The 26,852-nt window shown below is 42.4% G+C and overlaps 2 protein-coding genes across 3 annotated transcripts in view; one reads left to right on the top strand and one right to left on the bottom strand.

Annotated features, from left to right (window-relative positions):
* ADGRE5 (adhesion G protein-coupled receptor E5) overlaps positions 1-10,221 on the top strand; it is a 54,734-nt gene extending 44,513 nt beyond the window's left edge. Inside the window, exons 12-20 of the mRNA XM_088133554.1 lie at positions 48-277; positions 595-768; positions 1,965-2,153; positions 2,879-3,096; positions 3,449-3,515; positions 4,032-4,123; positions 4,411-4,579; positions 4,839-4,946; positions 5,862-10,221. Of these exons, the coding sequence (XP_087989680.1) occupies positions 48-277; positions 595-768; positions 1,965-2,153; positions 2,879-3,096; positions 3,449-3,515; positions 4,032-4,123; positions 4,411-4,579; positions 4,839-4,946; positions 5,862-5,894 (1,280 nt within the window). The 3' untranslated portion in view covers positions 5,895-10,221. The remainder of the gene's footprint in view (positions 1-47; positions 278-594; positions 769-1,964; positions 2,154-2,878; positions 3,097-3,448; positions 3,516-4,031; positions 4,124-4,410; positions 4,580-4,838; positions 4,947-5,861) is intronic.
* Positions 10,222-10,710: 489 nt separating this feature from the next.
* DDX39A (DExD-box helicase 39A) lies at positions 10,711-25,411 on the bottom strand. Of its 2 annotated transcripts, none has more exons than XM_007436100.4 (11): positions 25,306-25,411; positions 22,098-22,323; positions 21,082-21,209; positions 19,508-19,600; positions 18,209-18,392; positions 15,898-16,016; positions 13,716-13,847; positions 13,450-13,559; positions 13,095-13,239; positions 12,623-12,770; positions 10,711-11,001 (listed from the first exon to the last, which is right to left on the bottom strand). In XM_007436100.4, the coding sequence occupies exons 1-11, from the start codon at positions 25,393-25,395 to the stop codon at positions 10,985-10,987; spliced, it is 1,392 nt and encodes a 463-aa protein (XP_007436162.3). In that variant the 5' UTR covers positions 25,396-25,411; the 3' UTR covers positions 10,711-10,984. The 2 variants fall into 2 exon arrangements, with proteins under 2 accessions (XP_007436162.3, XP_025027531.1); XM_025171763.2 differs by lacking the exon at positions 25,306-25,411 and adding an exon at positions 25,016-25,241.
* Between the last annotated feature and the right edge of the window lie 1,441 nt (positions 25,412-26,852).

The raw sequence follows: 26,852 nt of genomic DNA, 5'->3' as shown, positions 1-26,852 counted from the left end.
CCAGTAGCTGCTCCATCCTCAGATCTGAATCGCTCTTCCCTTTTCAGCCCTCAGCGTTGTTGGCCTCCTCTCCTACCAGAACCTGGGGGGCATCCTGACGGGCGCACATGTTGAAGGAGCAGACTGGGAGCAAATAGGAAAGTCAAAGCAATGGGTGCAGGAGACCGGCAAACCCAACTACAAAGTGCTGTCTAAGGTGGCATCTGCTTTTGTGGGCCATAACGAGACCGCTGCCCTGAGCAATCCCGTCACATTCTCCTTTAACCATCCAGAACCAGTGAGTATCCATTTCTTTTTTGTCTTCCCTGGATCTACAGGATAAGCGATAATGTACTCTTTCCTTATTCTCATAATGCCCATTTACATGAGGAAAATGAGCTTTTCAGAAGAGAAGGTACTGTATAATTTACTTTGTCTTCTACTTAGCCAAACTCAAAGGTGAGCTGTTTGACCAGATTTTGCCACTGAGTCACATTAAAGATTAGGAAACCCAACTTGTCCACTTTCCTCACTTTCTATATGCATGGAGTTCAAATTTGTATATATTTGGCAATATTGGCTCACCCGTCCCTATCTTCCTGTTTTTCCTTCTAGGAATCAAAGCCTGATATGAAGGTGATTTGTGCTTCCTGGAAGCCCACTGGGAGGAGTGGACATTGGTCTCAAGAAGGCTGTGTACGTCTGAACAACAGTATTGCCAACAGGACATGTTGCCGCTGCAACCACCTGACCAGCTTTGCGGTGCTCATGGCCTTCTACGATGTGGAGGCAAGTCCCAACAATATAGTAGAGAACTGAGGAATGGGTTTAGGCATGGTAGAGAAGTGAAAAAATGAATGTATGATTGACTTGTGATTCACAATTTGTGTTCCTTGTATAACATTCAAAGAAGAAATATACATTTCTAGCACAAATCTAATACTCATGTCTTTTATCTGTGAAGATGCATTATCTCTTTTAAGATGCTGTGTTAGACATGGGGAGATTATGTATTAGGATTCATGTATTAGATTTCTAACTCACTCAGTAACCTAAGTTGTTTGAACTGATTACAAAATTGCTTATTAAAAACAAGCAACATAGAATAAGGCAACATGTGGCAATGGCAGTGGCCTTTTTGAACAGAAGAGGGCAGGAGCCTCAGGCAGTCCAGTTTCTGTGGCAGCAGTCTGGAGTTGGGCAGCACCAAAGTGTAAATAAATAAGTAAGTAAGTATTTGCACTTCCACTCACTCTTCCACTCTCGCCATTTTCGTGTCTCTCCTTGGTTTGCCAGTTTGCTCACTCACTTGGTGTCTAGCCTGCCACTAGGAGATCATCCAGGCACCAGAGGCTCAGACAAAACATGCCATGAGAGAAAGGGGAAGCGAGCGCAAGATGGTAGGAGAAGGGAGAAGGAGACTTCTTTGCAGATGGCTCGGTTCAACTCAGTAGGCTGGCTAGTAGAAAGACTGGCCTGTTCCTCCCTCCAACTGGATACTGGGGAAATGGGGCCTGCAGGTCCTTCACTGTCCAGAGATCTACAAAAACAGTAGCTAGGCCATGGGGGTAGTGGTGATGGTGGGCTCCTAAAGCAAAAATATTGGGACAAAATTAGAACCAAGGCAGGATTTTGACCAGATTATTTACAGGGAAGTGCAGCTCTAATGGGAAACAGGTTCCTGGTATTTAAGGAGAAGGTGGTGTGATCAAAGCAGACTGTCTAAAAAGGAAAAAACACTTCACTATCTTCAGCCTGGAGATGTGGTCTGCTAAACTATTTTTCAGTCTGATTTCTGAGCTCTTCTTTCTATTGTCTTCTCCTGAAGCATCCAGTAATTGTCTCCTAGATACTGGCAATTAGAGTGTAACTCATTAGCTTTTTATTACCTGAAGCTTCTGTGAAATTCTTTTCAAGTAGAGTTGCAAAGACCCGCCTTATACTGCATCACCTTAATTAATTGCCTACACTGGTCTTTACTCCAGGACAAGGGTCTGACTATCATCACGAAGGTTGGGCTGGTTGTATCTCTGATCTGCCTGTTCTTCTCCATCCTCACCTTCCTGTTCTGCCCTGCCATCCGAGGTATCCGCACCACTATCCACCTCCACCTTTGCCTGGCACTTTTTGCTGCCCACGTCATCTTCTTGGGCGCTGGAGCATCTAGCAATACAGTACGTAGCTGGGATGGATTTCAATTACGTGCTTGGGGGAGGCGTTATGAGGAAAACAGCTGAGATAAATGAATGGAAAATCCTTCACTTAATGGGAAAGGCTGGGTGTGGCCACTCCCCTTTAAAGTGCATTAAGAAATGGATTCCAGACCTCCCGCTTTTAGAAGATAATTAAAAATGCATCTCCCTCTCCTTCAATAGAGAACTTGGTAGAGTGTGGATTTCTGTCCTGGTAGCCAATTTCTGACAGTTGGGAGCTAAGCTCCGCCTTCCCACCATCCAAGTCACGTGCCGTTTAATGCATAGGGGAAAGTTGCCTGATGGGAGGGAAATGTTGTTTGCTAGCTCCTGCTCTGATTAATTAGTGTCCTGTAAGTCCAGTCTAGGTCACAGCATGACAAAGGTCTATGCTTGTTCCTTCAAGATCAGAGTATCTAACTGACCAAACTGAATGAGGATGCCGAGAGACAGCAGTATTAAGGAGTGTCATTGGACCTTAAAGAAGTAGGAGCAGGGAGTGCATTACATTTCTATTTGAAGAGAATTTTCCTGGGTATGGAGGATGTCCTCCTCCTGGAAGAGGAAGGATGTTTGAAAAAACAGGCAAGCTTTTCCTGCATCCTCTGCCATCATGCCCGTCAGTGTTCACCATAATGGACTGGATCTTGAAACTGCTGACGGAACAGCTCAGTCTAACCTTCCCTTGGTTTTATTTCCCTTCTTAGATGGCATGTGCTGTAGTTGCTGGACTGCTCCATTATTTCTTCCTCAGCGTCTTCTGTTGGATGCTACTGGAGGGTGTGCAGCTCTACTTGATGGTGGTTCAGGTCTTCAAAACACACAGCCTTAAACACTGGCACATCTTCCTTGTGGGGTATGGGCTCCCAGCCGTCTTGGTGGGCATCTCTGCTGCCGTCAACAGCAAAGGATACGGCAACAAAAAGTGAGTCCTGAATTTGTGTACCCCCCCTGTCCATGAGCTAGAGAATACCTGTGCATTGTGCATGGAAGCTCAAGCTACCATGTCCTGAATATAAATGAGTGTGTCAGTAGGTCATCTAGTGCATGTCATGCTGGTATTGCTTGTGAAGTGAAAGGGCTGAGCAGGCAAGTAAAGGAACCTACAAAGGCCACTTCTCCCTCTACGCACCTGCCATTCCTGCATGACAGATAGTGAGCTCTTATAGGGAAGTGAATTTCTAAAGGGACAGAGGAACAGATCCAAGTGATCTGCCAGGAAAGAAGTACAGGTTCAGCTACCTGCAAAACAAGTCACCTTCTGTCTTTCCACACAGCTGCTGGCTTTCCAGGGAACGTGGGTTCTTGTGGAGCTTCCTGGCCCCTGTCTCCATCATCATCCTGGTAATGCTTAATGCATACTCAAGCTGTGCCTTCTTCCTTCTGAACTCTGCCTTGGGAGCTACTTAAAATGTTACTCTCTGTACTGTACCCCAGCTTGTGTCTACTGTAGCCTTTTTGAAAGCATCTTATTATTTGTACTTAGCTTTGGGTGCAGTGGTCTAGCTCCTGCTGTATGTCCTTTGATCCACCTCTACTAGTGACAAGTTCTAGCTCTCCTTTAGAGAAGCATGAGCCTCAGTTCTTACATATGTTAACTGATGTCAAGTTAAAGCGCTCCTCTTCTCCCCCCCCCCCCCCCATACATACATGATATGACTAAAGTGAAGCAACTCTTGATGAATATACAGCTTGGATTTAATTTGTCAAAACCGAATTCCCTAATTCTGACACTGTCCAGCTTCCGAAAGCTTAATGCTCCATCTTTAAGCTTCCATAAAGGAAGCTAGAAAAACTGTGATATTTGTGCTAGCTCTCATCTCAAAGCCTGATTATTCCTGTCCAATCTTTTCTGCACAGGTCAATGCTGTGGTCTTCCTTATTACTGTCTGGAGGCTTTCAAAGAAGTTTGCTGACATTAACCCTGATTTGACTAAATTGCAAAAGCAAAGGTGAGTAGCCAAGAAAAAGTGATCATCTGTGTCTTAAAAGATCAGGAATTAATAACTGGTGAGATTATAATAATCCCATCAGATAATAAATGATTTATTTAACAAAATGATTTTCAAAAGCTTCATCTAATAAATCTTGGTGGAGAATTAGGGCATAGACTGTTACCTAGCCCTCTCTGATGTAGTAGATGCTCTCCACATTCTGTTTCAAAGCCAGTCCTCATTGCGTAAGATCAAGAACCATAGCTACAAGTGCTAACTTGTGTCCCAAATCTCTTTTCCTACAGGGCATTCATAATCACAGCCATTGCACAGCTCTGTATTCTAGGGCTCACTTGGGTCTTCGGCTTGTTTCAGTTCAGCAATCAAACCCTCATCCTGTCTTACCTCTTCACCATCTTCAACAGCATACAGGGTCTCTTCATCTTCCTCCTACACTGCGTACTCAAGAAACAGGTACCTGCATTGGTAGAAAGGCAAAGCTGTGGGGCACCATCTCAGAGACTGTAGTCTTTGGTCAATTTATTTGGGAGTAAAGCCCATGAAACATATCAGGATGTACTTCTCAGCAGACAAGTATAGGATTGCATTTTAAATTGAGCATATAGAAATGTTGGGTGTTGGGGGGAAAAAAAGACTCCAAGACAGGCAAGTGGCAGGGGAAGTGGGGTGATTACAAAGACCAGAGTTTCCTAAAGATGTTGTTTGTGCTTAGGTACGTGATGACTATTACCGTTGGTTGTGCCAGAGCAGACGTGGCAAGACCCAGAGTACTGACAAGTATTCAGAGTTCAGTTCCACCCAAGGCTCCAACACATTGAAGGTAAGAGCTGATGAAAGGTTTCATCCTCCAGGTTCTCATTTTCCCTCTTGGAGCTGCCCTGCAATCCTACAACACTGTTCTGGCTCTGAGTCTGGTCTTATCTCCTGCCATTCCTCCCATAGTCCTTTTAAAAATGACCAATACTCAGACTAAACCTGAATCAAGACTTGGAATGGCTTTACCCTCTGCCTGTCATATTGCTTTTAGAAGGCATGCAAACCAGTCACAATTAAGGCTTGCTTCCTCTAATGAGGTCCAAGTGGATCTATTTGATATGAATATTGGGAACATATGTCAATGTGAAATGAAGCAAAAAATGTTTGAAGTAGGGATTAATCTGACCAGAAACCTAGGGCAAGAAAATAAGAAGCAACACACTGAGATCCAGGAAAAGGACTGTTGAGATGACCAAGTGTCAACACAGACTTAGAAGTGACCAGTTGTACAATATAATGCAAGTAGGAAAATGGAGAGGACACAATCCCTGAGCGCTATCTCAGCAGCTTCTGTAGATCATGGGCAAGCTAGTCATTCAGGGCTCCTAAACCAAGCAGAATCCAGACCACTTAACCAAGGATTATTATAAGTCATATGCCTCACATTTAAACTGAAGTGATTGGCTGTGTAGTTTGAACCAAAATTAATTCTCTGACTGTAATGCTACAGACTTTGTATTATTTGCTTTAAATCTGTGGATTAAGGTTGCATTGTCCTATAAAGAACTATTACTAGATTGATTGACGGGAAAATATCCTTCCTTAAAAAAGGAAGGACTTACAAATCTATTGAAACTCTTGTCTGTAATCAAGAGCTAATGAAATAATAATAAAAAAATACGCATTGTCTACACACTATTCCAATGAAGGCAAACAATTATTGGATAACTCTGAAGACCATCTTTCTTTTCTCCCACAGTCCCCCAAAACTTCGAAAGAATCTGGAATGTAGCAACAGTTTGCAGAAATGAATTCCAGGAGTGCTACTTTGCATATAAATGTTTCCAGGGAAAAGATAGACTGGATAACAGAACTACTGCCTGCTGATTCAGACCTACTGCAACAAGGACAGTAAAACCGCTAGAAACATATGCAGAGGTCCATCTAGCAAGCTCAGGAACTGAGCCCATGTTAACTTTATATTGGTACAAGTCCGTCATCAAGAGTTCTCTTCTCTTTCATGCTAAGGCTCTTCTCTCTCAAAGAGAGGATCATGTCTTTAAAAAAGGTACTTCTACATATGACACTTTCATAAAAGGTCCTTTCCATGGACACTGATTAGTTGTCTGCCTGGCTATGCATCAAAGATCTGAAGTGAATTTTGCATAATAGGCATGATCTTTTCCATCCAGTATAAGCTGATTATGGACTGATCTGATAGCATTGTCCCTAATGTTCATCAAGTTATTTTCAAGTATGAACTTATGATTGCCTGCAGTACTCATTAAGTCAACTAGAAACAGGGGTGATAAGTGTACTTAAACAAGAGTGGCAAGGATGCTGTAAACTAGGATTGGACAAAGAACTTCACATTATTTTGCTCTGTTGTAATTGATTGCATTTGTCCAAAATTTCTGATATAAATTTTGAAGACTGCTAATCAATGAGATGATCTAGAAGCCATGTCTAGAGGCTATCCCCTGTTAGGTGGCTAAAAAGGGTTGTCCTGGTTTGAATAGTCCTGCACATAAAAATGAACCTATATGTGGAAACATAGTATGGCGTAGGCAAAGCACAGACCTTTTAGAGAGAGATCTGGTTTTGATGTACAAGGCCTTTTATTTACTTTTAATGGAGAACTAAGCCTTCATTTGCAGCCTTTCACACTGACCCAGGCTTAATTAGGTATAAGTAGCCCTGAACTATGAAACTGTTTAAATTACAATATGTTTGCATTGCCCAAAGATTTTATAGTTCTGTTTCTTGGTGCACTAAGAGTCTGCCATGCTCAACATTCAGATTCAACTCAGAAGGCAGATCTAAATACTCTTGCATCTCATGGGTTGCTTCATATCTAACACATTTGAGTAAATGCACCAAATTATGGGAATAATTTTCATTTGATGTTTTTCTTTACTGCTATTCCCTGGAGTTCTGCATATGGCAACAAGATGCAAGGACAGAGGAAGGTACAGGATACAGTGTAATCTCAGCTACAAGAGTCCAGGTAACTGGTAGCAAAATGCTGCTTATTCAGATGAGAAGCAACAGCTATAGACTTGACCCAATGAAAAGAAAAAGGGTTTGGCGTTTTGTTTTGGCGTCTTGGTTGGAAGACCTCCAGAGAATACCAGAGCTTTGGTTAGATTAGGAAGTTGCAAGCAGCATCCCAAAAGGCAGCGATGGAAAACCACTTCCGTACTTTTACAAGAAAACATAAAATCATCAGGAGTCAAGGGTGACTCAAAGGGAGTTTTACTTTTTTATGAAGCTAATGAACCCTTCTATGGTGGTCATTCCCAGAAAATAGAACAGAACTTCCTGTTTAGACCAGTTAGGTTTGAACTATTTTCAGTATTCCTAACTTTGTTTTTGTAAGGTGCTTGGTATTTTTATTTTATATGTATCTCATTTCCAGGTGTGCCTTATTCGCATGTAAGTAGCAAAACACACAAGAGTTCACAGCTGATTTTTTTTCTACTGAATTTTGCTCCCCAAATTACTCCCAAGTTATACCTGACATAGTCTTCAGATAGCTTTGCATGCACCTGCATGCCAACTTTTGTACTATTAGAATGTGTTAATTTGTACTTGGGGCAAAGGGAAAAATGGATGGATTCAGATTAGTACAAACATTCTCTTCTATTAAAATGTGTCAGTCTGAAAAGATACTACCAGATTCCTTCTGCTTTAATTAAAAGATGAAGGGGGAAATGTACTTGAGAAAAAAAGTGCTTTAAGGAAGCAGGCTGGTAATTAGAAACAAATATTTTTTGACAATTCACACATCTTTAAAGGCACTCTTAGAGTGAATATATCTCATGGCAGGGCAGTTAGTGAAACTGAGAGACAACAGTAGAAACATCAGGAATGTGTTTTGCTCAGGCTTGAACTGTGGAGTCCTTGGTGCTCTCTGAGCTTGGTTATTTGCTTGCAGATGTTTCATTACCCGACTAGGTAACATCATCAGTGCGAGTGAGTGTGCTGTTTGCTCCCTGAATCAGACAACTACAAACACACTGCAGCAACCCAGAACACCAGAAAGAGGAAACAGACCACCTATACAACATCTTCCAATAAAATGGATACCCACACAACTTTATCAAAAAGTGGCTAACGACTCAACCCACTGCAGCATATCCAACACAAGCTATGAGAAGGATAACACTACCATCAAAAGCATCTCTGAAACAACCAACAGACTATTACAACCACACAGCAGCATCCTAGCACCCAAACCAACTAAAGCCCTCCAAAACATCTTAAGTAAACCAAAAGACCCAGTAGCCCAAGAAGAAAAAAAAGCAGTCGTCTACAACAATCGATGCAAGGACTGTAACAGCCACTATGTAGGACAGACTAGCAGAGTGCATCCATGAACACCAACTAGCAGTCAGCAGACACAATGAAAACTCCTTAATCTCACAGCACATGGACAGACTCAACCATAGTTTCAACTGGGAGACTGTGAGCATCCTAGACCAAACTAAATTCAGAAACGCTAGGGAATTCCTGGAAGCTTGGCATTCAGACAAATCGGCCATCAACGCATAGAAATAGACCATATTTACACACCATTCAAAAGTGAGAATAAAAAAAAGCTAAGGAAACAAAAAGACCATAACACATCCTCTCCAGCAGCCAACACCCAGTTAAGCAGGAATTAACATCAGGCAAACAAGCAGAAAACAATACCCTAATCAAGGAACTGCCAAGGAGAAAACCACACCCCCACCAACACTGGCAGGGCAAGCTACTATATTATAAACAGGGAGCAAACCCCACACTCACTAGCACTGATGATGTTACCAAGTTGGATAATGATACGTCTGCAAGCAAACAACCAAGCTCAGAGCACCAAGGACTCCATAACACATTTTATTAAAAGGTGTAAACTTTCATGGATGCATGGAGTGGCTAAACTGATGTAGAATTTAAATTGGGATGAGACAGGTCAGAAGGGAGGGGAAGACAGGATAGATGTGTGTGGGGCAGATTACAAGCACCTTATCAATTAAGAATTGTAATATGTGTTAAGACTTTCTGAGCTAGCCTGAAATTTTTAACTATGCGAGTTCAGCAAACACTCAATTTTCCTGGTAAAGTTTCTTTTTTCCAAAATGGCTACTTTGAGATCTGTAATAGAATGTCCTGGGAGATTGAAATGCTCCAGTATTACTTTGCCTGTCTTCTGAGTCCTGATGTTATTTATCATCCCTGGGAATTGATTTGGCTCTGTTGATTTGTCTACTGAACTCAGGTGGGTTATCTCCGGAATGTCCGGTTTAATTCCATCAGTTGTGCATCTCCGCAAGTTGATCAGAACAAATATAGTTGTAGTGTAGAGCCTGATTATAGATTATATATTCAATAGTGTATTCTGGGTAGAACCTGGAGGCATGTAGCAGGCATGACAATTTGTAGGCTTCCTGAATAATATGCTGATTGTGTTCCTTGTGTCATTTACTGTAACATCAAGGAAGTAGACTTGTTTCATAGGCTGAAGTTGATAGTGGGGTGGAACTTGAAAATTTATTTGTAGGGGTCCAGTTGATAAAAATGTCATCAATGAATCTCAAGTAAAGGAGCAGGTGTACTAGGTCAGACATGAAGATGTTGGCATATTGTGGAGCCATGCACATGCCATGGCTGTGTTATTGATTTGAAGGTATGGTATCGTCAAAGGTGAAGTAGTCATACAGTAGCATACAGAGTCAGTCTGGTGGCAAGACATACTGGCTTGATGGCTTAAAGTCCAAGTTTGGGGGGATGTTGGTGTATAGTGTTTCAACATCCACGGTAGTTAAAATGTTGGGGAAATTGCCAATGGATTTCACTCATCTTCAAAAGTCTGTGGTGTCTCTTATATACTTGGTAGTGCTGGTGTACTGAGTCCATGAAACCTGACATTCTGGCTGTTAATTGATAAAGCACATGTAATCTGTCTCACGTATAATCTGCATAATCACCGTCTTCCCCTTCTGTTCCCCACCTCTTCCCAATTTAAATCCTACATTAGTTTAGCCACTCCGGGCATCTGATAAGTGAGCTGTGGCTAACAAAAGCATATGCCTTTTAATAAAATTCTTTAGTCTGAACAGGTGCTATCAGACTCCTGATTTTGGGCTACCACACAGCTGTCCTCCTACAATGACTTTTGTTATTTTGAAACTGCAAGTTATGTTGTTTTTCAAAATAAGTAATATAACAGGCAGTTCAATATTTGGGTATTCCACTTTCATAGGAAAACAGAGGGCCTGAATAGATGGTGAGTGTATATAGAGAGAGATCAGTGGTAAGATAGTGTTCCTTTATGTACCTCTTTCTCAAGACAGCTAAACTGGCAGCCTCTCGAGGACTTCTATTCCTATCTTGGTCTTATTTAAAAAAAAGTAGCCTCAAGCATACCTGAAACCAACTGTAGACCAGACAAGGTGTATGTTGGGGAGAAGTCCAACACATACAAGGTAAATTGCTTATCCTGAAAGCACTCCAAGTAGGTCAAGGCAATGAAGCTTGGAGACCACAGGAAAGTGAAAGAAGTAAGCAAAATGTATATGTTTTCTGTAACCAGTAGATTCATTATGCATCAAGAACAACCAGAAAAGGTTATTTTAAAATTTTATTTATGAAACTTAGCCCCAGGGGCTGACTATTCAGAAAATAGAAACATCTAATTAAAAAAGCCCCCAGGCTTGAGCTGAGGCAAAATACCATCTGGGCACTTTGTAAGACTTCATGTTAAGAACCAACATCCCTACATATTGCATAGCATGTCTTTTCAAGAAGATATTCATCTGGGTTCAGCAGAAGAGAAGTGAGATGTGCTCAATCTCCAGTTCCACCCTGGGCTGAGAGAAGAGGCTCGGCGAACTCGGTGAACTACCGGCTCTGTTCGACTACAAGAGAACAAATGAAAAAAAGCAGTCAGTTACTCAGTCATCCCCTGTAACCAAATTAGCTGAATGCTGGCTCTGTGGTGGTGCAGCTTTTCCTGGGATTCAGTCTCTACTGGGAGTTCAAAGCTGTCCGCTTGTACAATTCACAGGCACCATCATCAGTGCTTTGCTTCTCCATTAGTTAGGTCTACTTTTGAAGGAGCGCGTCTGGCGTGCATACAGAAACCCTCACCAGTCATATCCTCTCCCTAAACAGCCTGCCTTATTGGTAAAACAGCAGCCACCTCTGCCCCCCAAACCCCGTTTCAGGGTCATTTTTTTGCTAATTCCTATCATATGTCTAAAAGTCTGGTCTCCTAAAGATCGAAGATTTAACTGAGAAAAGTACTGATTTTACACATTTATGTCCATGCACTCTTTCATATTTCCATTATGAAACATGTAAAAGAGTTTACAAAAGGTGCAAGGCCCTTCACTTTCAAACCAGCAGCTGATACCTGTTCCACTGGTAGCTGCTATCTGCTAATTTAAGGTTTTATAACCACTATTTCCAGTGCTCAGGACACAGGCCTAGCTCCCCTCGGTAGGTCACCAGTAGCAACCCAATTATTCTTTTTCCTCTATAGCAGTGTTCCTTAAACTTTTTTCTCTCAGGACCCCTTTCTACTTTTAAAAATTATAGAGAGAGGACCCCAAAAGAGCTTTTGTTTGTATGGCTTATATTTACTGATATTTGCTGTATTAAAAATTAAAATTGATGCATTCGCTGCCGCTTCTCACGATTGTTTGATGGGTTTTTAATACTGTAGTATTTTTCAACATAGGCTGGCAAATAATTTTGATTTTGTGGACCCCTGAGAGGGTCTTGGAGTCCTAGGACCACACTTTAAGAAGCACTGCTCTATAGGATTCCCAGAAACATGAATGGGAAGCTATCCTGCATTAGCTACACTTATGATTTTCTATCTCTATTCTGAGTTGCAAAAAACCCAAAACCAGATAACAATGATGTACTTACCACGATGCATCTGGGTTACTGTAATGTACTCTACTTGGTACTGCCGTTGAAGAGCATCAAGAAACTACAACTGGCCCAAAATGCAGTGGCGTGCACATTTGTAAATTGGAGTAGCCATATTTGTGTAAAATCTATATTGCACAGGTTACCAAGAGGTTTTCTGGGTGCAGTTCAAATTTTTAACTTGCAAGCCCTATATGCCTGGGTACCTGGGTACTTACAGGCTCACCTCTGCTCTGACCCATCTACTTAATCCAGTATGCATATCCTGGCAAAACTGTCTGAAAGTCCCCCAGTCTTTTGAGGTGACCCCAAATGATATTTGTGTTACAGTCTCTTTATGGTGGAACAATCTCCCTCTTAAAGTCAGGTTAGCATCCTCCCTGCTGACTTTCCAGAAAGTGGTAAAAAGTGAACTGTACTGGAAGGCACCTGGGGGCTAAGAAAGGTCACCATTGCACTTTTTAAACTCTATTTTATACTATTTTGATTTTACATGGTTTTAGCATGTGTTTATATGTTAGGAATCAACACAGATTATGGCAGTATAAAATGCAGTGAAGAAATATTTAAATTAAAATATCAGCAAGAATCAATACATACTATATGAGGAGATGTCAATCTCTTCCGGGAGCTCAGCCACGTTGACCTCAAAGCGATCCTGCACTTCATTGAGGATTTTGGCATCACCTTCATCTGACACAAAGGTAATGGCCAAGCCTTTTGTACCAAAGCGCCCAGCCCGGGCCACCTGCAAAGAGAAGGCTGTATCAAGGACCAAAAGAAGCTCCTCCTCAAACTGAATCCAGTATTTCAGAGTTACCCATCAGAGAGAGAAATCAGTTAGATGCTCAGTGAAAACCAGGCAAACCTCATTTAAAAAAAAATTCACTGGGAAAGTCATATCCAAAAAAAAAGAGGCTCAGAATCCATGGAGAGGGTGATCAGAAACCACGCAGAACCTGCAAGTCACCAGCTCCCTACCACAAGTACAAGTGGCAAGCTATCAGAACAAGCATCTCCCAAGGAATGAAGACAACGCTGTGATTTGCTCCTGCCTAGTGCACACACTCACCCTGTGTAAGTAGGTATCAGAATCCTCAGGCATATCATAGTTGAAGACTATGTTGACTCGCTCTATGTCCATCCCACGGCCAAACAGATTAGTGGCCACCAGGATACGACGCTGGAAGTCCTTGAACTGCTGATACCTAGAGAGCCTGCCAAAAAAAAAAAAGTGACTGACTTCCTTGAACTGCAAGACATTCCTCTCCAGAGCTGGGTGCAATTCATAGGCCCAATGGGCTTTAAATTTGTTTGCACAACACTTGAGGTTTTTCCCATCAAAACTTAATTGTCCCTCATATTCTATCCTCAAAAGCACAGATACTCCACTCACTGTTCAGGTTTCATAGTTTGATGCTGCTCACCTCTCTTCCTGAGACATGCCCCTATGTATAGCAATAGCTGGGAAATTCTGCTCAACCAGAAGTTGGGCTAGTGCCATGCAGCGCTGCACGGACTTTACAAATATCACAACCTGCAGGGATGGGAAGATGAAAAGGAATTGAGCTGGAAGCCCTACAGACTCCCATTAGCCTTCAACTCCCAGGGTTTGTGACCATATTCTGCCTCCAACCCCAAGAGGTGGGATACCACATACAAGCTCTGGTTGTCAATCCTCTTTCATACAGACCTGATTGAACTCCAGTACATCCAGCAGGTCAAAAAGTTTGCGATTTTTCTCTGTGTCCTTCAGCTTTACATAGTACTGCTGCAGACCGTGTAGAGTCAACTTTGTCTCGTCATCCACAAATACCTCCATCGGCTGCAAGCAGTGAACAAACGATTATAGCAAAATCCTGTCTCTTGCGTGCATACACACACATATACATTCATGATTTAAATATTAATGTAAAAATATAAAATGCCCAATTCTACAGAAATAACCTTTGTTCCCACATCTGGGGCATATGATGAAGTGAGCTGTCGCTCACAAAAGCTTATGCCTTTTAATAAAATGTGTTAGTCAGAAAAGGTGCTATAGGACACCTTCTGATTTTTACCAGCAAAGAAAAGCATGGCCCTCCTCCTACCTTGTTCCTACAGTGAACACTATGATCTAGAGAGAGTTACATCACTATTTCATTTGCAGGACTGTACATTAACTCTCTACAAGTTCAAAAACTCCATCTGCCAATGAGTGTATACAGAATCCCCAGTACTGTTGTTACACACAAAACTGGTTCCTAACTTAATGGACATTTATTATGACTTTTATTAGGGCTCAATCAATGAAGTAAAAGAATCTTTCCTAACCAAATAAATTAGTTGGGCAGGATACACCAGCACATATTACCTTTCATGACCATAAGCATGCAGTGATTGAACTCAGACCTTTTATACTATACCTGAATCTGTGCTAGCGACAGAACATTAACAAGACTATGTTACTTTTCCTATGTCCCAAGCACCTAACCACTTTCTCTTTGCCTGCCATGGCACAATCTTTCGACTGCAGGAAACCAAGGCAGCTAATCCTCATCAGCTATGCAAGACCCCAGGGTAAAGCAAGAGAGTTTCAAGTTCAGTCCCCAGTATCTCTAATTCAAAATATCCTAACAAGGTGGAGCCATTTCTAGCCCCAGGAGTGGTAAATACGGATTTTAAATTTGATGTGTGTTGTTTTTAACCCCAGCTAAGTACTGGGGAGTCATATGCTGCTCAGCACTGGCTGACTGGAACGGGCTATAAGCCCTGTAAACAAACAAACAAGCAACAAGGCTACTAACTGATCGTTGAGAGAGGGGAAAGAAATCATACAATACCAGAACCAAGAACTGGAGCCCAAAGTAGGAAGGCTTTCCAGTGTTCTCCAACAATTTGTGCCATTCCCTGTTTCCTATCCCTTATGGACAGAGTTAGAGGAAAAGGAAAGCAGACATTTCAAGCAATTCACTGAGGAGAAGAATCAGAGAACAAGATTCAGTGAGTCATGGCTGGACAGCCTGATAAAGTTTGAGTAGGAGGGCTATAAACATCTGCTCAAGATCAACAACAGGGAACAAGGCAGTGTCATACGTTCCACTTCATGCACCAGAAAGTGACCCCACTATATAGGATTCATTCAACCAAGACTTACGGAAGGGCAGGAGGAAAGCTGCCATAGTCCTACACAGGGATGAAACAGAGAATGTATGCATTGGCTTGCAGATGCCACCACTTGGGAACAAGCATACAAAGATAAAAAGTAGTATTAGGGTTCAATCTAAATACAAAGGAAAGGAGTCTATTCTACTGAGAGCACCTGTCCTTGGCTCTCCCTCCACTGTCATCTAACCATAGTTATTCCAAAAGGGCACCTGAACTCTTTCCACTCAGCTGCTTATCTGCACTGTGACTAAGAACTGCTCTCCCTCCAACATCTTTCTCTTGCTTTCTCTTTTGGCTGTATCTCATAGACTGTAACCCGCAGGGCAAAGACTGCCCTACATTTTTATTGAATTGTAAACTGCTCTGACACCCTTTCGGTTAAAGAGCACAGTACACGCTTCCAATTGAGGCCTTCTTTCTAATGTATCTGTAATGTTGCCAGGAGGAGGGCATAAATGATAACAAATGTATAACAACATAATTATGCAAATTCTGCAACTTACTTACTTCAATCAGATGCCCAGATGCAAGTTCATAATTGCAGTATTTGCATGATTAAGCCACTGATATTTGCTGCTTTCAAGTACCCATAATCTGCTTCAACTCCCCAAACAGGATGCTGAGAAGGAACACAAAACTGCCTCAATGGACTCTCTTTTGTCTGCTTTGCATATGCTGCATGCATTGTCCTCACTGGGAGGCAAAAGACAAGACTTAGCACTTACATCCTGCATGAATTTCCTGCAGACAGGCCGGATCTCCTTACTCAAGGTGGCACTAAACATCATGCACTGCTTTTCATGGGGTGTCAACCGAAAGATCTCCTGCACATCACGGCGCATGTCTAGAAGAAACAGATAAAAACAAGTTCCCAATAAAAGCAGATTTGAAATTCAGATTCACCAGCTTAATCACTACTGTCACCATTTGTCAGATTCAATATGTTTTACTCTAATATCTGAGAGAAAAGACACAAGAGAGTTCTAACAATTTCTGCAGAGAGCTTTCTCAACTCATGTTGCCTCTTCTGATTATAACTTGTAAAAAGAAGTGACTTTTTTCTTCATATCCTCCCATTCAAAATTATCAGCTGTAGTACAGGAATAATCAAAATGGTACTGCAGGTAATTCCCCTTCCACCTTCGTACAGGTGGCTCAACAAGCACTTGACATCTTTATTCTCCCAAATGCCACTGGGCCCCATGTAATTAGTCATAAGAATGTAGCTGAGGTCAATGCTCAGCTTTCGTGTGTTCCCAAAAGGAAAGAAGGAAAAGATCCTCCTGCTCTCTGCAAAAAGAAAACAAGAGGGAGACGAGCTGGATTAGGGCTGCAACAGAAAACCAAGGAGGCCTTCAGCTGACCAGTGGGAGAGTTTGGAGGAAGAAGGAAGGCTGGAGCTGGGTTGCAGGTGATAAAGCAAGTGAGAAAAGGAGATAGAGAAGACTACAGAAAGTATGGAAAAGAGATGAAAAAGCAGTTCAGTGGAGGAAAGCACGGAAGGGATGTGGAAATAAGCGGCAGGAGGAAACTAGACAGAAAGGAGTGTTCTTGGGTGCTGGATGAAAGCATTCGGGGAGAATGATCCCAACCACAAGAGAGAACAGTTCGGATGAACAGAATGGTTTTGTAAGGCTTTGTATTATGATTTTTGGGCAAGCTATCGGTCAGCAGTATTAGCAAACATTTCTATGAATGTTTTGTCAGTAGGTGTGTCCACCACAATAGACATTTTGTGAATGGACATTCTCTTCCATGGTTGCTATATGGCCCACAAAGGTTTCCCTTCAGGTGTGTTTAAATGCTATACAAATCAGCTCAGATTTTGTCTCAGCATATGTGAGTTTCTCAACCTGGTATCTTTCGGATGCTTTGGATTACAGCTCTCTTCAAGAATTGTATTACAAATGCTAATGATTATGCTAGTCATGGTTAGCAATGTAATTCAATACTTGAAAGACATCTGATTGCAGATAGATGATTTATGATTTGTACTTGCCCACAAAGCAGTCTGTTCCTGGGTTGTATAAAAGCATTAAGCCATTGTTTGTCTGCTTGGACAAACTGGCAGATTGCACGCTGCAGATAAGGAGTTTCTGACAGCACAGCAAAAAGAGAGTTGCAAAGCTTGTAACAGTATTATGAAAAAAGTTTCCAGTTTTAAAAGTTTGGAACTCAAAACATCCCTTTTTCTGAGTTTGATGCACCTTACCCAAAGTGTTGGACACTGCTCCAACCATTCTGGAAGTATTCCAAGTTCAAAACATTCCAAACATAACATGTTTTGTATCCTTTTATCTTATGTCAAAGTGAGCAGTACTTTGCAGCTGTTTCTATTTCACTGCCTTGTCACCTTGTCATAAGGCCCTCTCTTTGGGTACAAAGAAATCAGGGCAAGAAATAGGTCTGCTCTTTGAGAAGTTTCTAAAATATATCAGAAGAGCCTGAGCTATTTAGAAATATTGCCAAGTCTCTTCTTTTTTCCCTTTTTTGCACTTTAATTCCATCCCAAATTAATTAAAGTGGCAGTTTTTATCTCAAGATAATGATCTGCATCCTTGCTGTACAAGTTAATAGCCACTCCTCATCTGCCTGGAAAGAGATGGTGAGTTACTGACATAACCCTTTAAAAGAACTTTACCACTAGCAGGGCGATGCACTCTTCCAAGATAATTTGGAAGAAATGGTTCAGACCTCATGCAAGCATTGCTTTGTAAAGTAGCTCACTTCTGTGAATACCTGAAAATAGCTGTTGTAAAAGTTGCATTACATTGATTCATTGAAGCAGCACCACTTTTTTTCAGGTTCTCTTGATGTCTAAAAAGGTCTGTTTATAGCATAGCAAGTAAGTGCTCTGCTCAAACAAAGTTCGAACCATGCAGACCAAAGCTCTAGCTCAGTGTCTTGATCTGTAATTTGGGCATCAGGCCATCTTCCTACAATGAGTCGAGAATTCTACATTCTAACATTTCCAGCTTTATTTGGACTTCTCCAACCTACCCCACCCCACCCCCACCCCCGCCCCGGTTCTCTTACCTAGCTGCTCAAGCATCTTGTCACACTCATCCAAAACAAAATGCTTCACATTACGCAAATTGAGTGTCTTGTTGCGCACCAATGCTAGAATACGGCCTGGGGTTCCCACAACAATATGCGGACAGTTTTTCTTAAGTACCTCTTCATCTTTCTTGATAGAAAGCCCCCCAAAGAAAACCGATACCTGCAGGAGAATCAGAAATCACTAAAATGACTTTGCAACACATTATTTATACAGTGCAGTAAATAAAATACAAACAGAGCCAGTTCGATGTGGTGGTTAAGGCATTAGGCTGGAAACCGGGAGGCCATGAGTTCTAGTCCCACCTAGGCACAAAGCCAGCTGGGTGACCTTGGGCCAGTCACTCTCTCTCAGCCCTAGGAAGGAGGCAGTGGCAAACCACTTCCGAAAAACTGTCAATAAAACTGCAGGGACTAGTCTAGGCAGTCGCCAGGAGTCAACACTGACTCAAAGACACACACACGCATGCACACACACACACAAATACAGGAGGCTCTCATAAGCTAGGACTCACATTAGCTAACCTCCTTTCTAGAAAGAAGAGACAAGGATTTTGGTCCCTTTGAAACAATAAAGTGGCACAAGCACGCCAAGATAAGCTTTTATACAATATTTTAGAGTCAAATAATTAGCCCATTAGAGAGCCAGTTTGGTGTAGTGCTTAAAGCACCAGGCTAGAAACTGGGAGACCACAAGTTCTAGTCCTGCCTTAGGCATGAACCCAGCTGGGTGACCTTGGGCCTCTCACTCTCTCTCAGCCCTAGGAAGCAGGCGATGGCAAACCATTTCTGAAATCTTGCCAAGAAAACTGCAGGGACTTATCCAGACAGTCACCAGGAATCAACAGTGATTCAAAGGCACCAAAAATAATAAAAATAATCATAATTATCCCACTAGCTCAGAACTGTCTATTCTCAGTAAAAGCTCTCTGGAATCTTAGAGAGAGACCTTTCAGTACTGGAAATGCAAGGGACTGAACAGAGGAAAGTTTACATGCAAAGTATATGTTGAACCACTGACTTACAGCCTTTCCGCTTAATATCAAAGGTCCAAAAGAAGAACCTCACCTACAAGCTCTCTAAAGGAACCTTTAGGTGGAGGTCATGAAGAAATCTGAGCAAGCAATGCCAGAGTAAGGGCATTCTTTTTCTCTTTATCCACATAAACTTCTTCCCCAATCAATTATACATGCCATTCACAACACAACATTTCCAGAGATTAAAAAATACCAAACATCCTATATATCTTGGAACCCCAAAGCAACGTTTGCCCCTCACCTTGACATTGGTCATATACTTTGAGAAGCGTTCATATTCTTTACTGATCTGGAATGCCAGCTCTCGGGTATGACACATCACTAGCACTGAGACCTAGCAGAATTAAAAGAAATACCGGTAAAAAGACATCAAGAAGAGCTCTCTACTTGTTTGGATGGGGAGGAACCATCTCCAACAAAATCCTACCAAGTAGCTGTGGGTGTTTGAACCACCCAGATCTGAAGCTACACTATCATTGATCTTGGATGGGGTTGTACTTCCCCCTTCAAGGTTGGTATGCAATGTGGAGTCTTCCTGGACTTACAGGTCCTGCTTGAAGAGCAGGTGTCAGCTGTAGCTAGGAAGGCCTTTGCACAATTCCATCTGGTGAGACAGTTGTCCCCTTTTTTGATCAAGGGACCCTTCAGACAGGGTCATGCCTTAGTCACTTCATGGCTTGACTGATGCAATGCTCTCTATATGGGGCTGCCCTTGAAAACCACCCGGAAGTTTCAACTGGTCCAGAATGTTGCAGGGTGAGCAATACTGCATGCCCAAGGCATGCCCATGTAACACCTCTGCCTCACAAGCTGCAATGGTTGTCAATTTGTCTCCATATGCGATTCAAGGCACTGGTTGTTACCTAAAAATCCCTACATGGCATAGGGCTTGGTTAATTGAGGGACTTCCTGTCTCCAATAACATCTACCTGGCTGATTCGATCCTGTAGGGTAAACAATGTCCTCTCTCAGGACCTGAAGCATACCTTCTCTGTAGCATTGCCTGCCCTCTGGAATGAGGTTCCCCCCTAGATTTGGATAGCCCTCACTCTGCTGTTGTTTAGAAGACCCACGAAGAGGCCTTTACCTTCACCCAGGCCTTTACCAAGGAAGAGTGAGACCCCTCACTTCATTGCGCTTGCCAACTTTTTTCCTTTATTTTTATGTTTTATTGTAATTTCTTTGTTTGACTATTGTGAGCCACCCAGAGTCACTGAGAGTCAGGTGGCATACAACTTTAATAAATAATTATTGTTGGCCACACAGTCAGCCAGATGTTTAGACTGGATCTGGCATTTTTATCCACCTATCGAGTCCTTCCCAAGGACCTGGGATAGGTGGTGGTGGTATTATTATTATTAGAATCAATAGTCTCTGTTTGACTATGAAACATCTTGCAACCGCAGACATATGGCCAAAGGCAACAGATGAAGCAAGGCATATGCAGGTCTAACTATGATTAAAGCCTTACCCCCTTTAAACATGCAAGGAATGCATGTTAAGAGGTGAACCTTCAAGAGCCCCCTCCCCTCTGGACACCCCTGAGATGAGGCTACTAAAACACCTCAACTGGAATCGGACTCTTTATGAATTGGCATTAGGAAGAAACAAAACATGGAAGTTAATTCAACTGCTTGTTGAGAAACTAAAAACAGCATCACCATTAATTTCTGTCCTTTTTGGTACCCGTGCCCAGAATCATTACTAAAGATATCCCTCATGGTAGTAAATGAATCACACTTACAAGACTCCTACCACAATCTTATGGTATTTAGCTTTCTGTTAACATACTTTCCCCCAACATCTTTTACATACCTGTCCATCCAGCGGCTCAATCTGCTGCAAAGTAGCCAATACAAAAACAGCTGTCTTGCCCATGCCCGATTTGGCTTGACATAGTACATCCATACCCAGGATTGCCTGAGGAATGCATTCATGCTGCACTGATAGAGCAAGAAGAAAAGATAATTATCCAGAGCCACTGGGCCAATGGAAGTTCTTAGAATGTGCAAAACTCCAGGTGGCTTTGATCCCAGCTTCCTTTCTTTCAAATAGATATTCCATATTATATCTTTGGAGATTAAATTTCCTATATACATATTCTATAAGAGAATAATACTGCTTTCAAACCACTGGCATTTAATTCATATATCACTTTGAATTACAAGACAAACCTAGCAGGCCATAAAGAACTTTAATGTGGATAACTATTCCACAGCAGGATTTTACTGGCGCACCTTCAATTCCCTAACCTCTTCCCTTAAAGGGAGCCCTGGTGCTAACAGGACTTCAGTTAGTTGGCTAGCTGAAAAATGAGGTCTCTCACGCCAAACTGAACTCTTAGATCTTGCATCAAAGGAGATAGTTTTGTGAAAACTTATTTAATCTCTTTCAGAATTCCTGAAGTAGGTGATTACATTTTTCACACTTGGGCATCCCATATTGAATGACATGTTTAAAGAAGTAAATGAAACAAGCACCAGACTTGTTTGTTCACTTATACTCTCTTTATATATCAGTAGGTCCCACAGTGAAGTTCTGATAATATTCTGAGAAGTGCAAAATTTTATAAAATTGAAAAGCAATACTTTCTCACAGAACTGTAATAATCTCCAATGTGAAAGTTTATCTGTAGAACTCCCCAAAGCATCATCATCATAATGACTATACTAGACTCAACACTGATAACAATGAAAACCCTACCATCCCACCCCTGCTCCCTGCAGCCCCCAGCTCTCACCCTGCACCGCGTGGCACCACTGGCAGTTGCTTCCCGGTGGGTGGGCTGGGCTGACTGACGAGGGGGCCAAGGGCCTTGGCTCAGCTCCTACCTTCTGATGGATGTTCAAAGCCGCAATCCACAATGGCACGAAGTAACTCTGGCTTCAGCAGGAAATCTCGGAAGCCAGAGCTGTGAATGGAGACATAAGAACCCTTCACATCCTTTTTAGCAAGGACAGGGGTTGCATCTGTCACTGCCTGAGGCTCTTCATCATCTTCATAGTCCAGCAACTCATTCTCTACATCCTGCTCAGCCATATCCTGCTCAGCCATGTCCTGCAGGTAAAGCAAAAATCACAGGATGTCTGCAATGCATTGGTGGATGAAAGCTAAATCCAGGACGAGAGAGACCTGAAAATTAAAAGGGAACTGCTGCTATACTTGGAGGCAGTAATTAATAGACTTCAGGTTGAAGCTGTTGACACCCATCAATTCTAAGCAATAAGTCCTACTGATAGAGGTCGATTGACTTTCCAACATCCCAAAGTTGTGATTTTTCAAACATCTTGTGAGCCAAAGATCAGCATCGCCCATTATGTTTCCATCCTCCACTATTATTTTTCAAGTCAGATGCCATTTTTTAAAAACATTCATGTGATATTGTAGATCTTTTTCATGTACATGCTACCAAAACCCCTTTACCATATATTTGTTATAGTAAACATGTCCTTTCCTCCTTAATGCAGGCTTTTCATATCATAGAAGTTGTTGTAAACATAATCCATAACAGAGAGCAGGGAACCGACATTCTGACAAAGTGATCTGGTCTTCTCACCAGGCCACAGAACCTATTAAAAAAATTAAATCTACCTTTCAATCGAGCTTTCAAAGATCTATGATAAAATTATAGTGCTTAAGTTACATATCTCATCCCTGTTGTGTTCTCTCTCTCTCTCATATATGAATGACAGGTAGGCATCAATCTATTTCCATATACTTCTACCCATCTCTTTTCATGGATTTTCAAAGAATGCTACGCAGAATTGCATCTTTTAGAACAGTCTACATTTAAATCAAGGATAAAAATATTGTCCTCTTTTATTTACTTATTCATTAACCTTAGGAACACTCATTTTCAGTGTCAATTTTTTAAATTAATATTTCATCTATCATGGAATAAAAAGATTAGTTAAGACATGGATTAGCCCTAATGAGTCTTCCATTAATCCTACAGAGAAAGGACTCTGTAATTTGCTCATCATTCAAGAGGGCTTCTGCTTAAAGTCCCCATCATGAAATACAAATGTAGACTGACAGCCAGTCTTAATGGCTGCTCCCTAGTTTTAACCCACTCTTTCATATGGAGCCGAGTAAACCTATTCAAGTATCACCTTAACAGCATATTTTCATAGGCTTTATTTAGAGCTATGTATCTAGCAATACAGAGCCAGTTTGGTGTAGTGATTAAAGGCACCAGGTTAGAAACCAGGAGATTGTGTATTCTAGTTCTGCCTTGGACATGAAGCCAGCTGGGTGACTTTGGGCCAGATTCTCCGTCAACCCTAAGAGGAAGGCAATGGCAAACCACTTCTAAAAATGTTGCCAAGAAAACTGCATGGACTTGTTCATCTAGTGAACAGGAGTCAACACTGACTCAGAGGTGTGCACGCATGCACGCACACACACAAACTGAACTAGACAGGATTAAATAAAATTGCTTTTAAAAATGGTTCATAATATGGTAATGTATCCTATGTTGGAAGTATCATAAAGGAAGTTTTGTTTTAGCATATTTTAATTAATTAATTAATTTTTATCTATTTTGATTAATGTTTATTCTGTTTTTACTGTAAACCGCCCAGAGTCACCCCACAGTGAGATGGGCAGTGACAAATCTGAAATATAAATAAATAAATAAGTAAGTAAGTTACAATTCCTGCCTTCTGGAATGAGGATCTCCTAGAGATTCATGTGGCTCCCACCCTTATGTCATTTAGGAAACTGCCAAACATCTTGTTCTCCCAGGCCTGTGGAACAGGGTGACTATGGAGTCCCTTTTTCGTTTCATGGTTTGATTTGTTTTGGTATTTTGCTCTTCCAGTCAGTTGTATTTTCTGTATGTTGGTTTTTTAGTTGTAAGCCACCATTTGGGAGTTAGGCAGCCTATAAATAAAATAAATAAACAATGAAAGATACTTCTGACTTCCCTAACCCAAAGGCCTCCTGATATATTGGACACCAGCCCCGCATCTCACTGTTGGTATAGTGGGACTTGGCATTGAGAAGGCAAACCCAGAGGTCCTACAGCATAAGTTGACTGCATTATATAAAAAAGACTTTTTTTTTTTGAGGCAAAGAAGTGTAGCGGTTGAGATGGTGAATGAGAATTGAACCCAGGTCCAAATCCATCACCAGCAGCTTTTATGGGTGATTCTAGGCCAATCACTTATCTCTCAGGATTATTATTGTGAGAAACAACTGAATGCTATGTCCTCCCCTTGAGAATGAAAGGTGGGATGAAAATATAATGAATAAAATTTAGTATTCATAAAGCAGACAGAAAAATGAAGAAAATTAGCAAAGATAAAATAACATCTCCAGAACTACTTAAAAGCAAAGACTTCAACCAACCCAGAAGTTACGTTTCGCCTATGGCAAGATTTCAGACATTATTTTAACACCCTATTTTTAATTCACCTGTATTATTACGTTTCAGACTGATAGGTATTAGGATACCTCATCGGAGGGACCTGTGGAAGTGGGCTGCTGAGAGAGGAAGAAAGCGCAGGCTTCGCTCCCACAAGAGGGACTGAACGGCGGCGGAGGCAGCGGGCCAAGCGCCGAAGGGAACCGTCGCCACGAGCCCACGTGGCTGCGGGACTCCCACGCGACGCGACGCGGGGCCACCGACCTCCGAAATCGGCGGCGGCTTAAGGCTTGCGGCCTCCCAACGCGCAGGTCGCCTTCCCCGCCGCTTTACTTGGGAGGTGGACAGCCAGGTCGAGCCTTTCCTTAACCATCCCTTTACCTTGGGAGGTAAAATGCCGGGATGCATACAACTCCCAGTTTTTTCACGCATCCCAGCAGTCCGGCGGGGCAAAGCAGTCGTTTGAACGGCCCAGCGACTGAGCCCTGCACACCAGGAGCCTTCTTTCCCTTGAGCGCAGCCGAGGCGATGAGCACTAAGCCGGCGCCTCTCCGCTACCGGCCACTGAAACCGCGGCCGAAAGCCAAGGAGCCACACGCCGGGCTCTGTCCTGCCCGTAGGGGCTTCCACGCCGCTTCCCCCCCTCGCTCTTCCCCCGCGGCGCCGCTCACCTGCCCTCGTCCAACTCGAGCTCCTGCTTCGACCGCTGAATGCTCGCCCCACGCCAATTGGGACAGAGAAGAAGTTCGTCCCATTGTCATTGGCCATCGCCAAGCAAAGTCCCGCCTCCCCACGGAAGCGGGGAAGGAAAGCGTCGGCCTCTAGGCCCGCCAATCCAAGCCACTTGCTTAATGATTGGCTGGAAGAATACGCGCCGACCTCCTTCCTGCCTTTCAAGTCCCGTGGCTACAGAGAAAGGAAAATGGCTGCCGGGAGCTGGAAGGGGAAGTCGGGGCAGCTGAGGTTTCTCTAGTTTAGAGGGTGTATGGTGGTGAAATGGAGGGAGGAGCTAATCGCCATTTTGGGTGCGGGCAGGTGTGTTCGTGAGTACTTTTATGCTTAGAATTAAGAACTGTTTTTTCTTCTCTCTACAGACCTTTTATTAGATAGGAATAATAATTACTAACGTAACCGTGTACGGGACCCGAGTTGTTTCGAGGAAGAAGGGATTTCAAAAGGCAGGCAATGACAAGGAACGGAATGCGCTAGAATGGCTTTCTGTTAACTGGGGTTGATGCCAGGAAGAGTGAGCTGGGTTAGAGACAAATGAAAACACGGGGTTGTAATTCTTAATTCTTAAATAAGGTGGAAGCTTTTCAGGATTACAACCCCTTAACCCCCCCGCCGCCCCAAGCCATTCAGAACAATGCAGAACTGCCTGGAGCATCTATTTCCCGGCCAGCAAAACTCTCAAGTTCTGCGCAGGACTGGAATATTGGGTCGCCCGCAGATTGCAGACGTCCGCAGGAGCTGTATTTCTGTATCTGTTCCAGGCCAATATTCTTAAAACAGCCCCAGATGCTGTCAGCCAAATGAATTCAATACATCTCATTTCTGTGATCCTAAAAGGCTTTGAGGCAGGAAGAGCCACAACCTTGATTGACAGGCAAAACAGGCATATTTCAAATATAGTCCAGATGGCCACATCCCGGTCAGAACCAAACTTGCCAGATTCATCAGCCGTAGATACAGCTAGATGCAGGAAGACAATATAGGTTACATCTGCTATATTATTCTAGATTAAAATGCATGAGTTTTTTGAAAAGAACGCCCACTTCTCAACTGGCAAGTTGACACAAACCTAGACGGAACCGATGCTATGAGATCCAGTCCTCTAGCTGTTCCCACTGAAATATGACAATGGGTAGCATCATTTTTGAAATCAAAATGACTTCCCAAAGAGCCAGATCACCCCAACTCACTAGTCATGCTACAGTAGTGTACCTTGCTTCAGTAAGACCCCAAATGCCCTTGGGTGCCTTGTTCTGCTCTTTCTTCCAAGTGTGGAAAACTGATGTGCGGTCTTTTGAATGGACCAAAATGTGTTGCAGTTGGATGTTTTGGATCTTACTACATCAAGGCTCTCTATTCTTCCATAACTGAGATGTTTGCAGAGTTCGGCTAGTTGAGTTGACCCCTTGAAGCATTTTTTAAAAATATATGCAGTTTTTCCCAGAATGGCAGTAGAATATGGATCTCTGGAACTTCTGTATTTTAT

The sequence above is a fragment of the Python bivittatus genome, unplaced genomic scaffold (genome assembly GCF_059951505.1).
Source record: "Python bivittatus isolate LINGU-HERP-01145 unplaced genomic scaffold, Pbiv_v1 ctg000080_np1212, whole genome shotgun sequence".
Lineage (NCBI taxonomy): Eukaryota > Metazoa > Chordata > Lepidosauria > Squamata > Pythonidae > Python > Python bivittatus.
The sequence above is the reverse complement of the archived record's forward strand: the minus strand, read 5'-3'. Positions and strand labels throughout refer to the sequence as shown.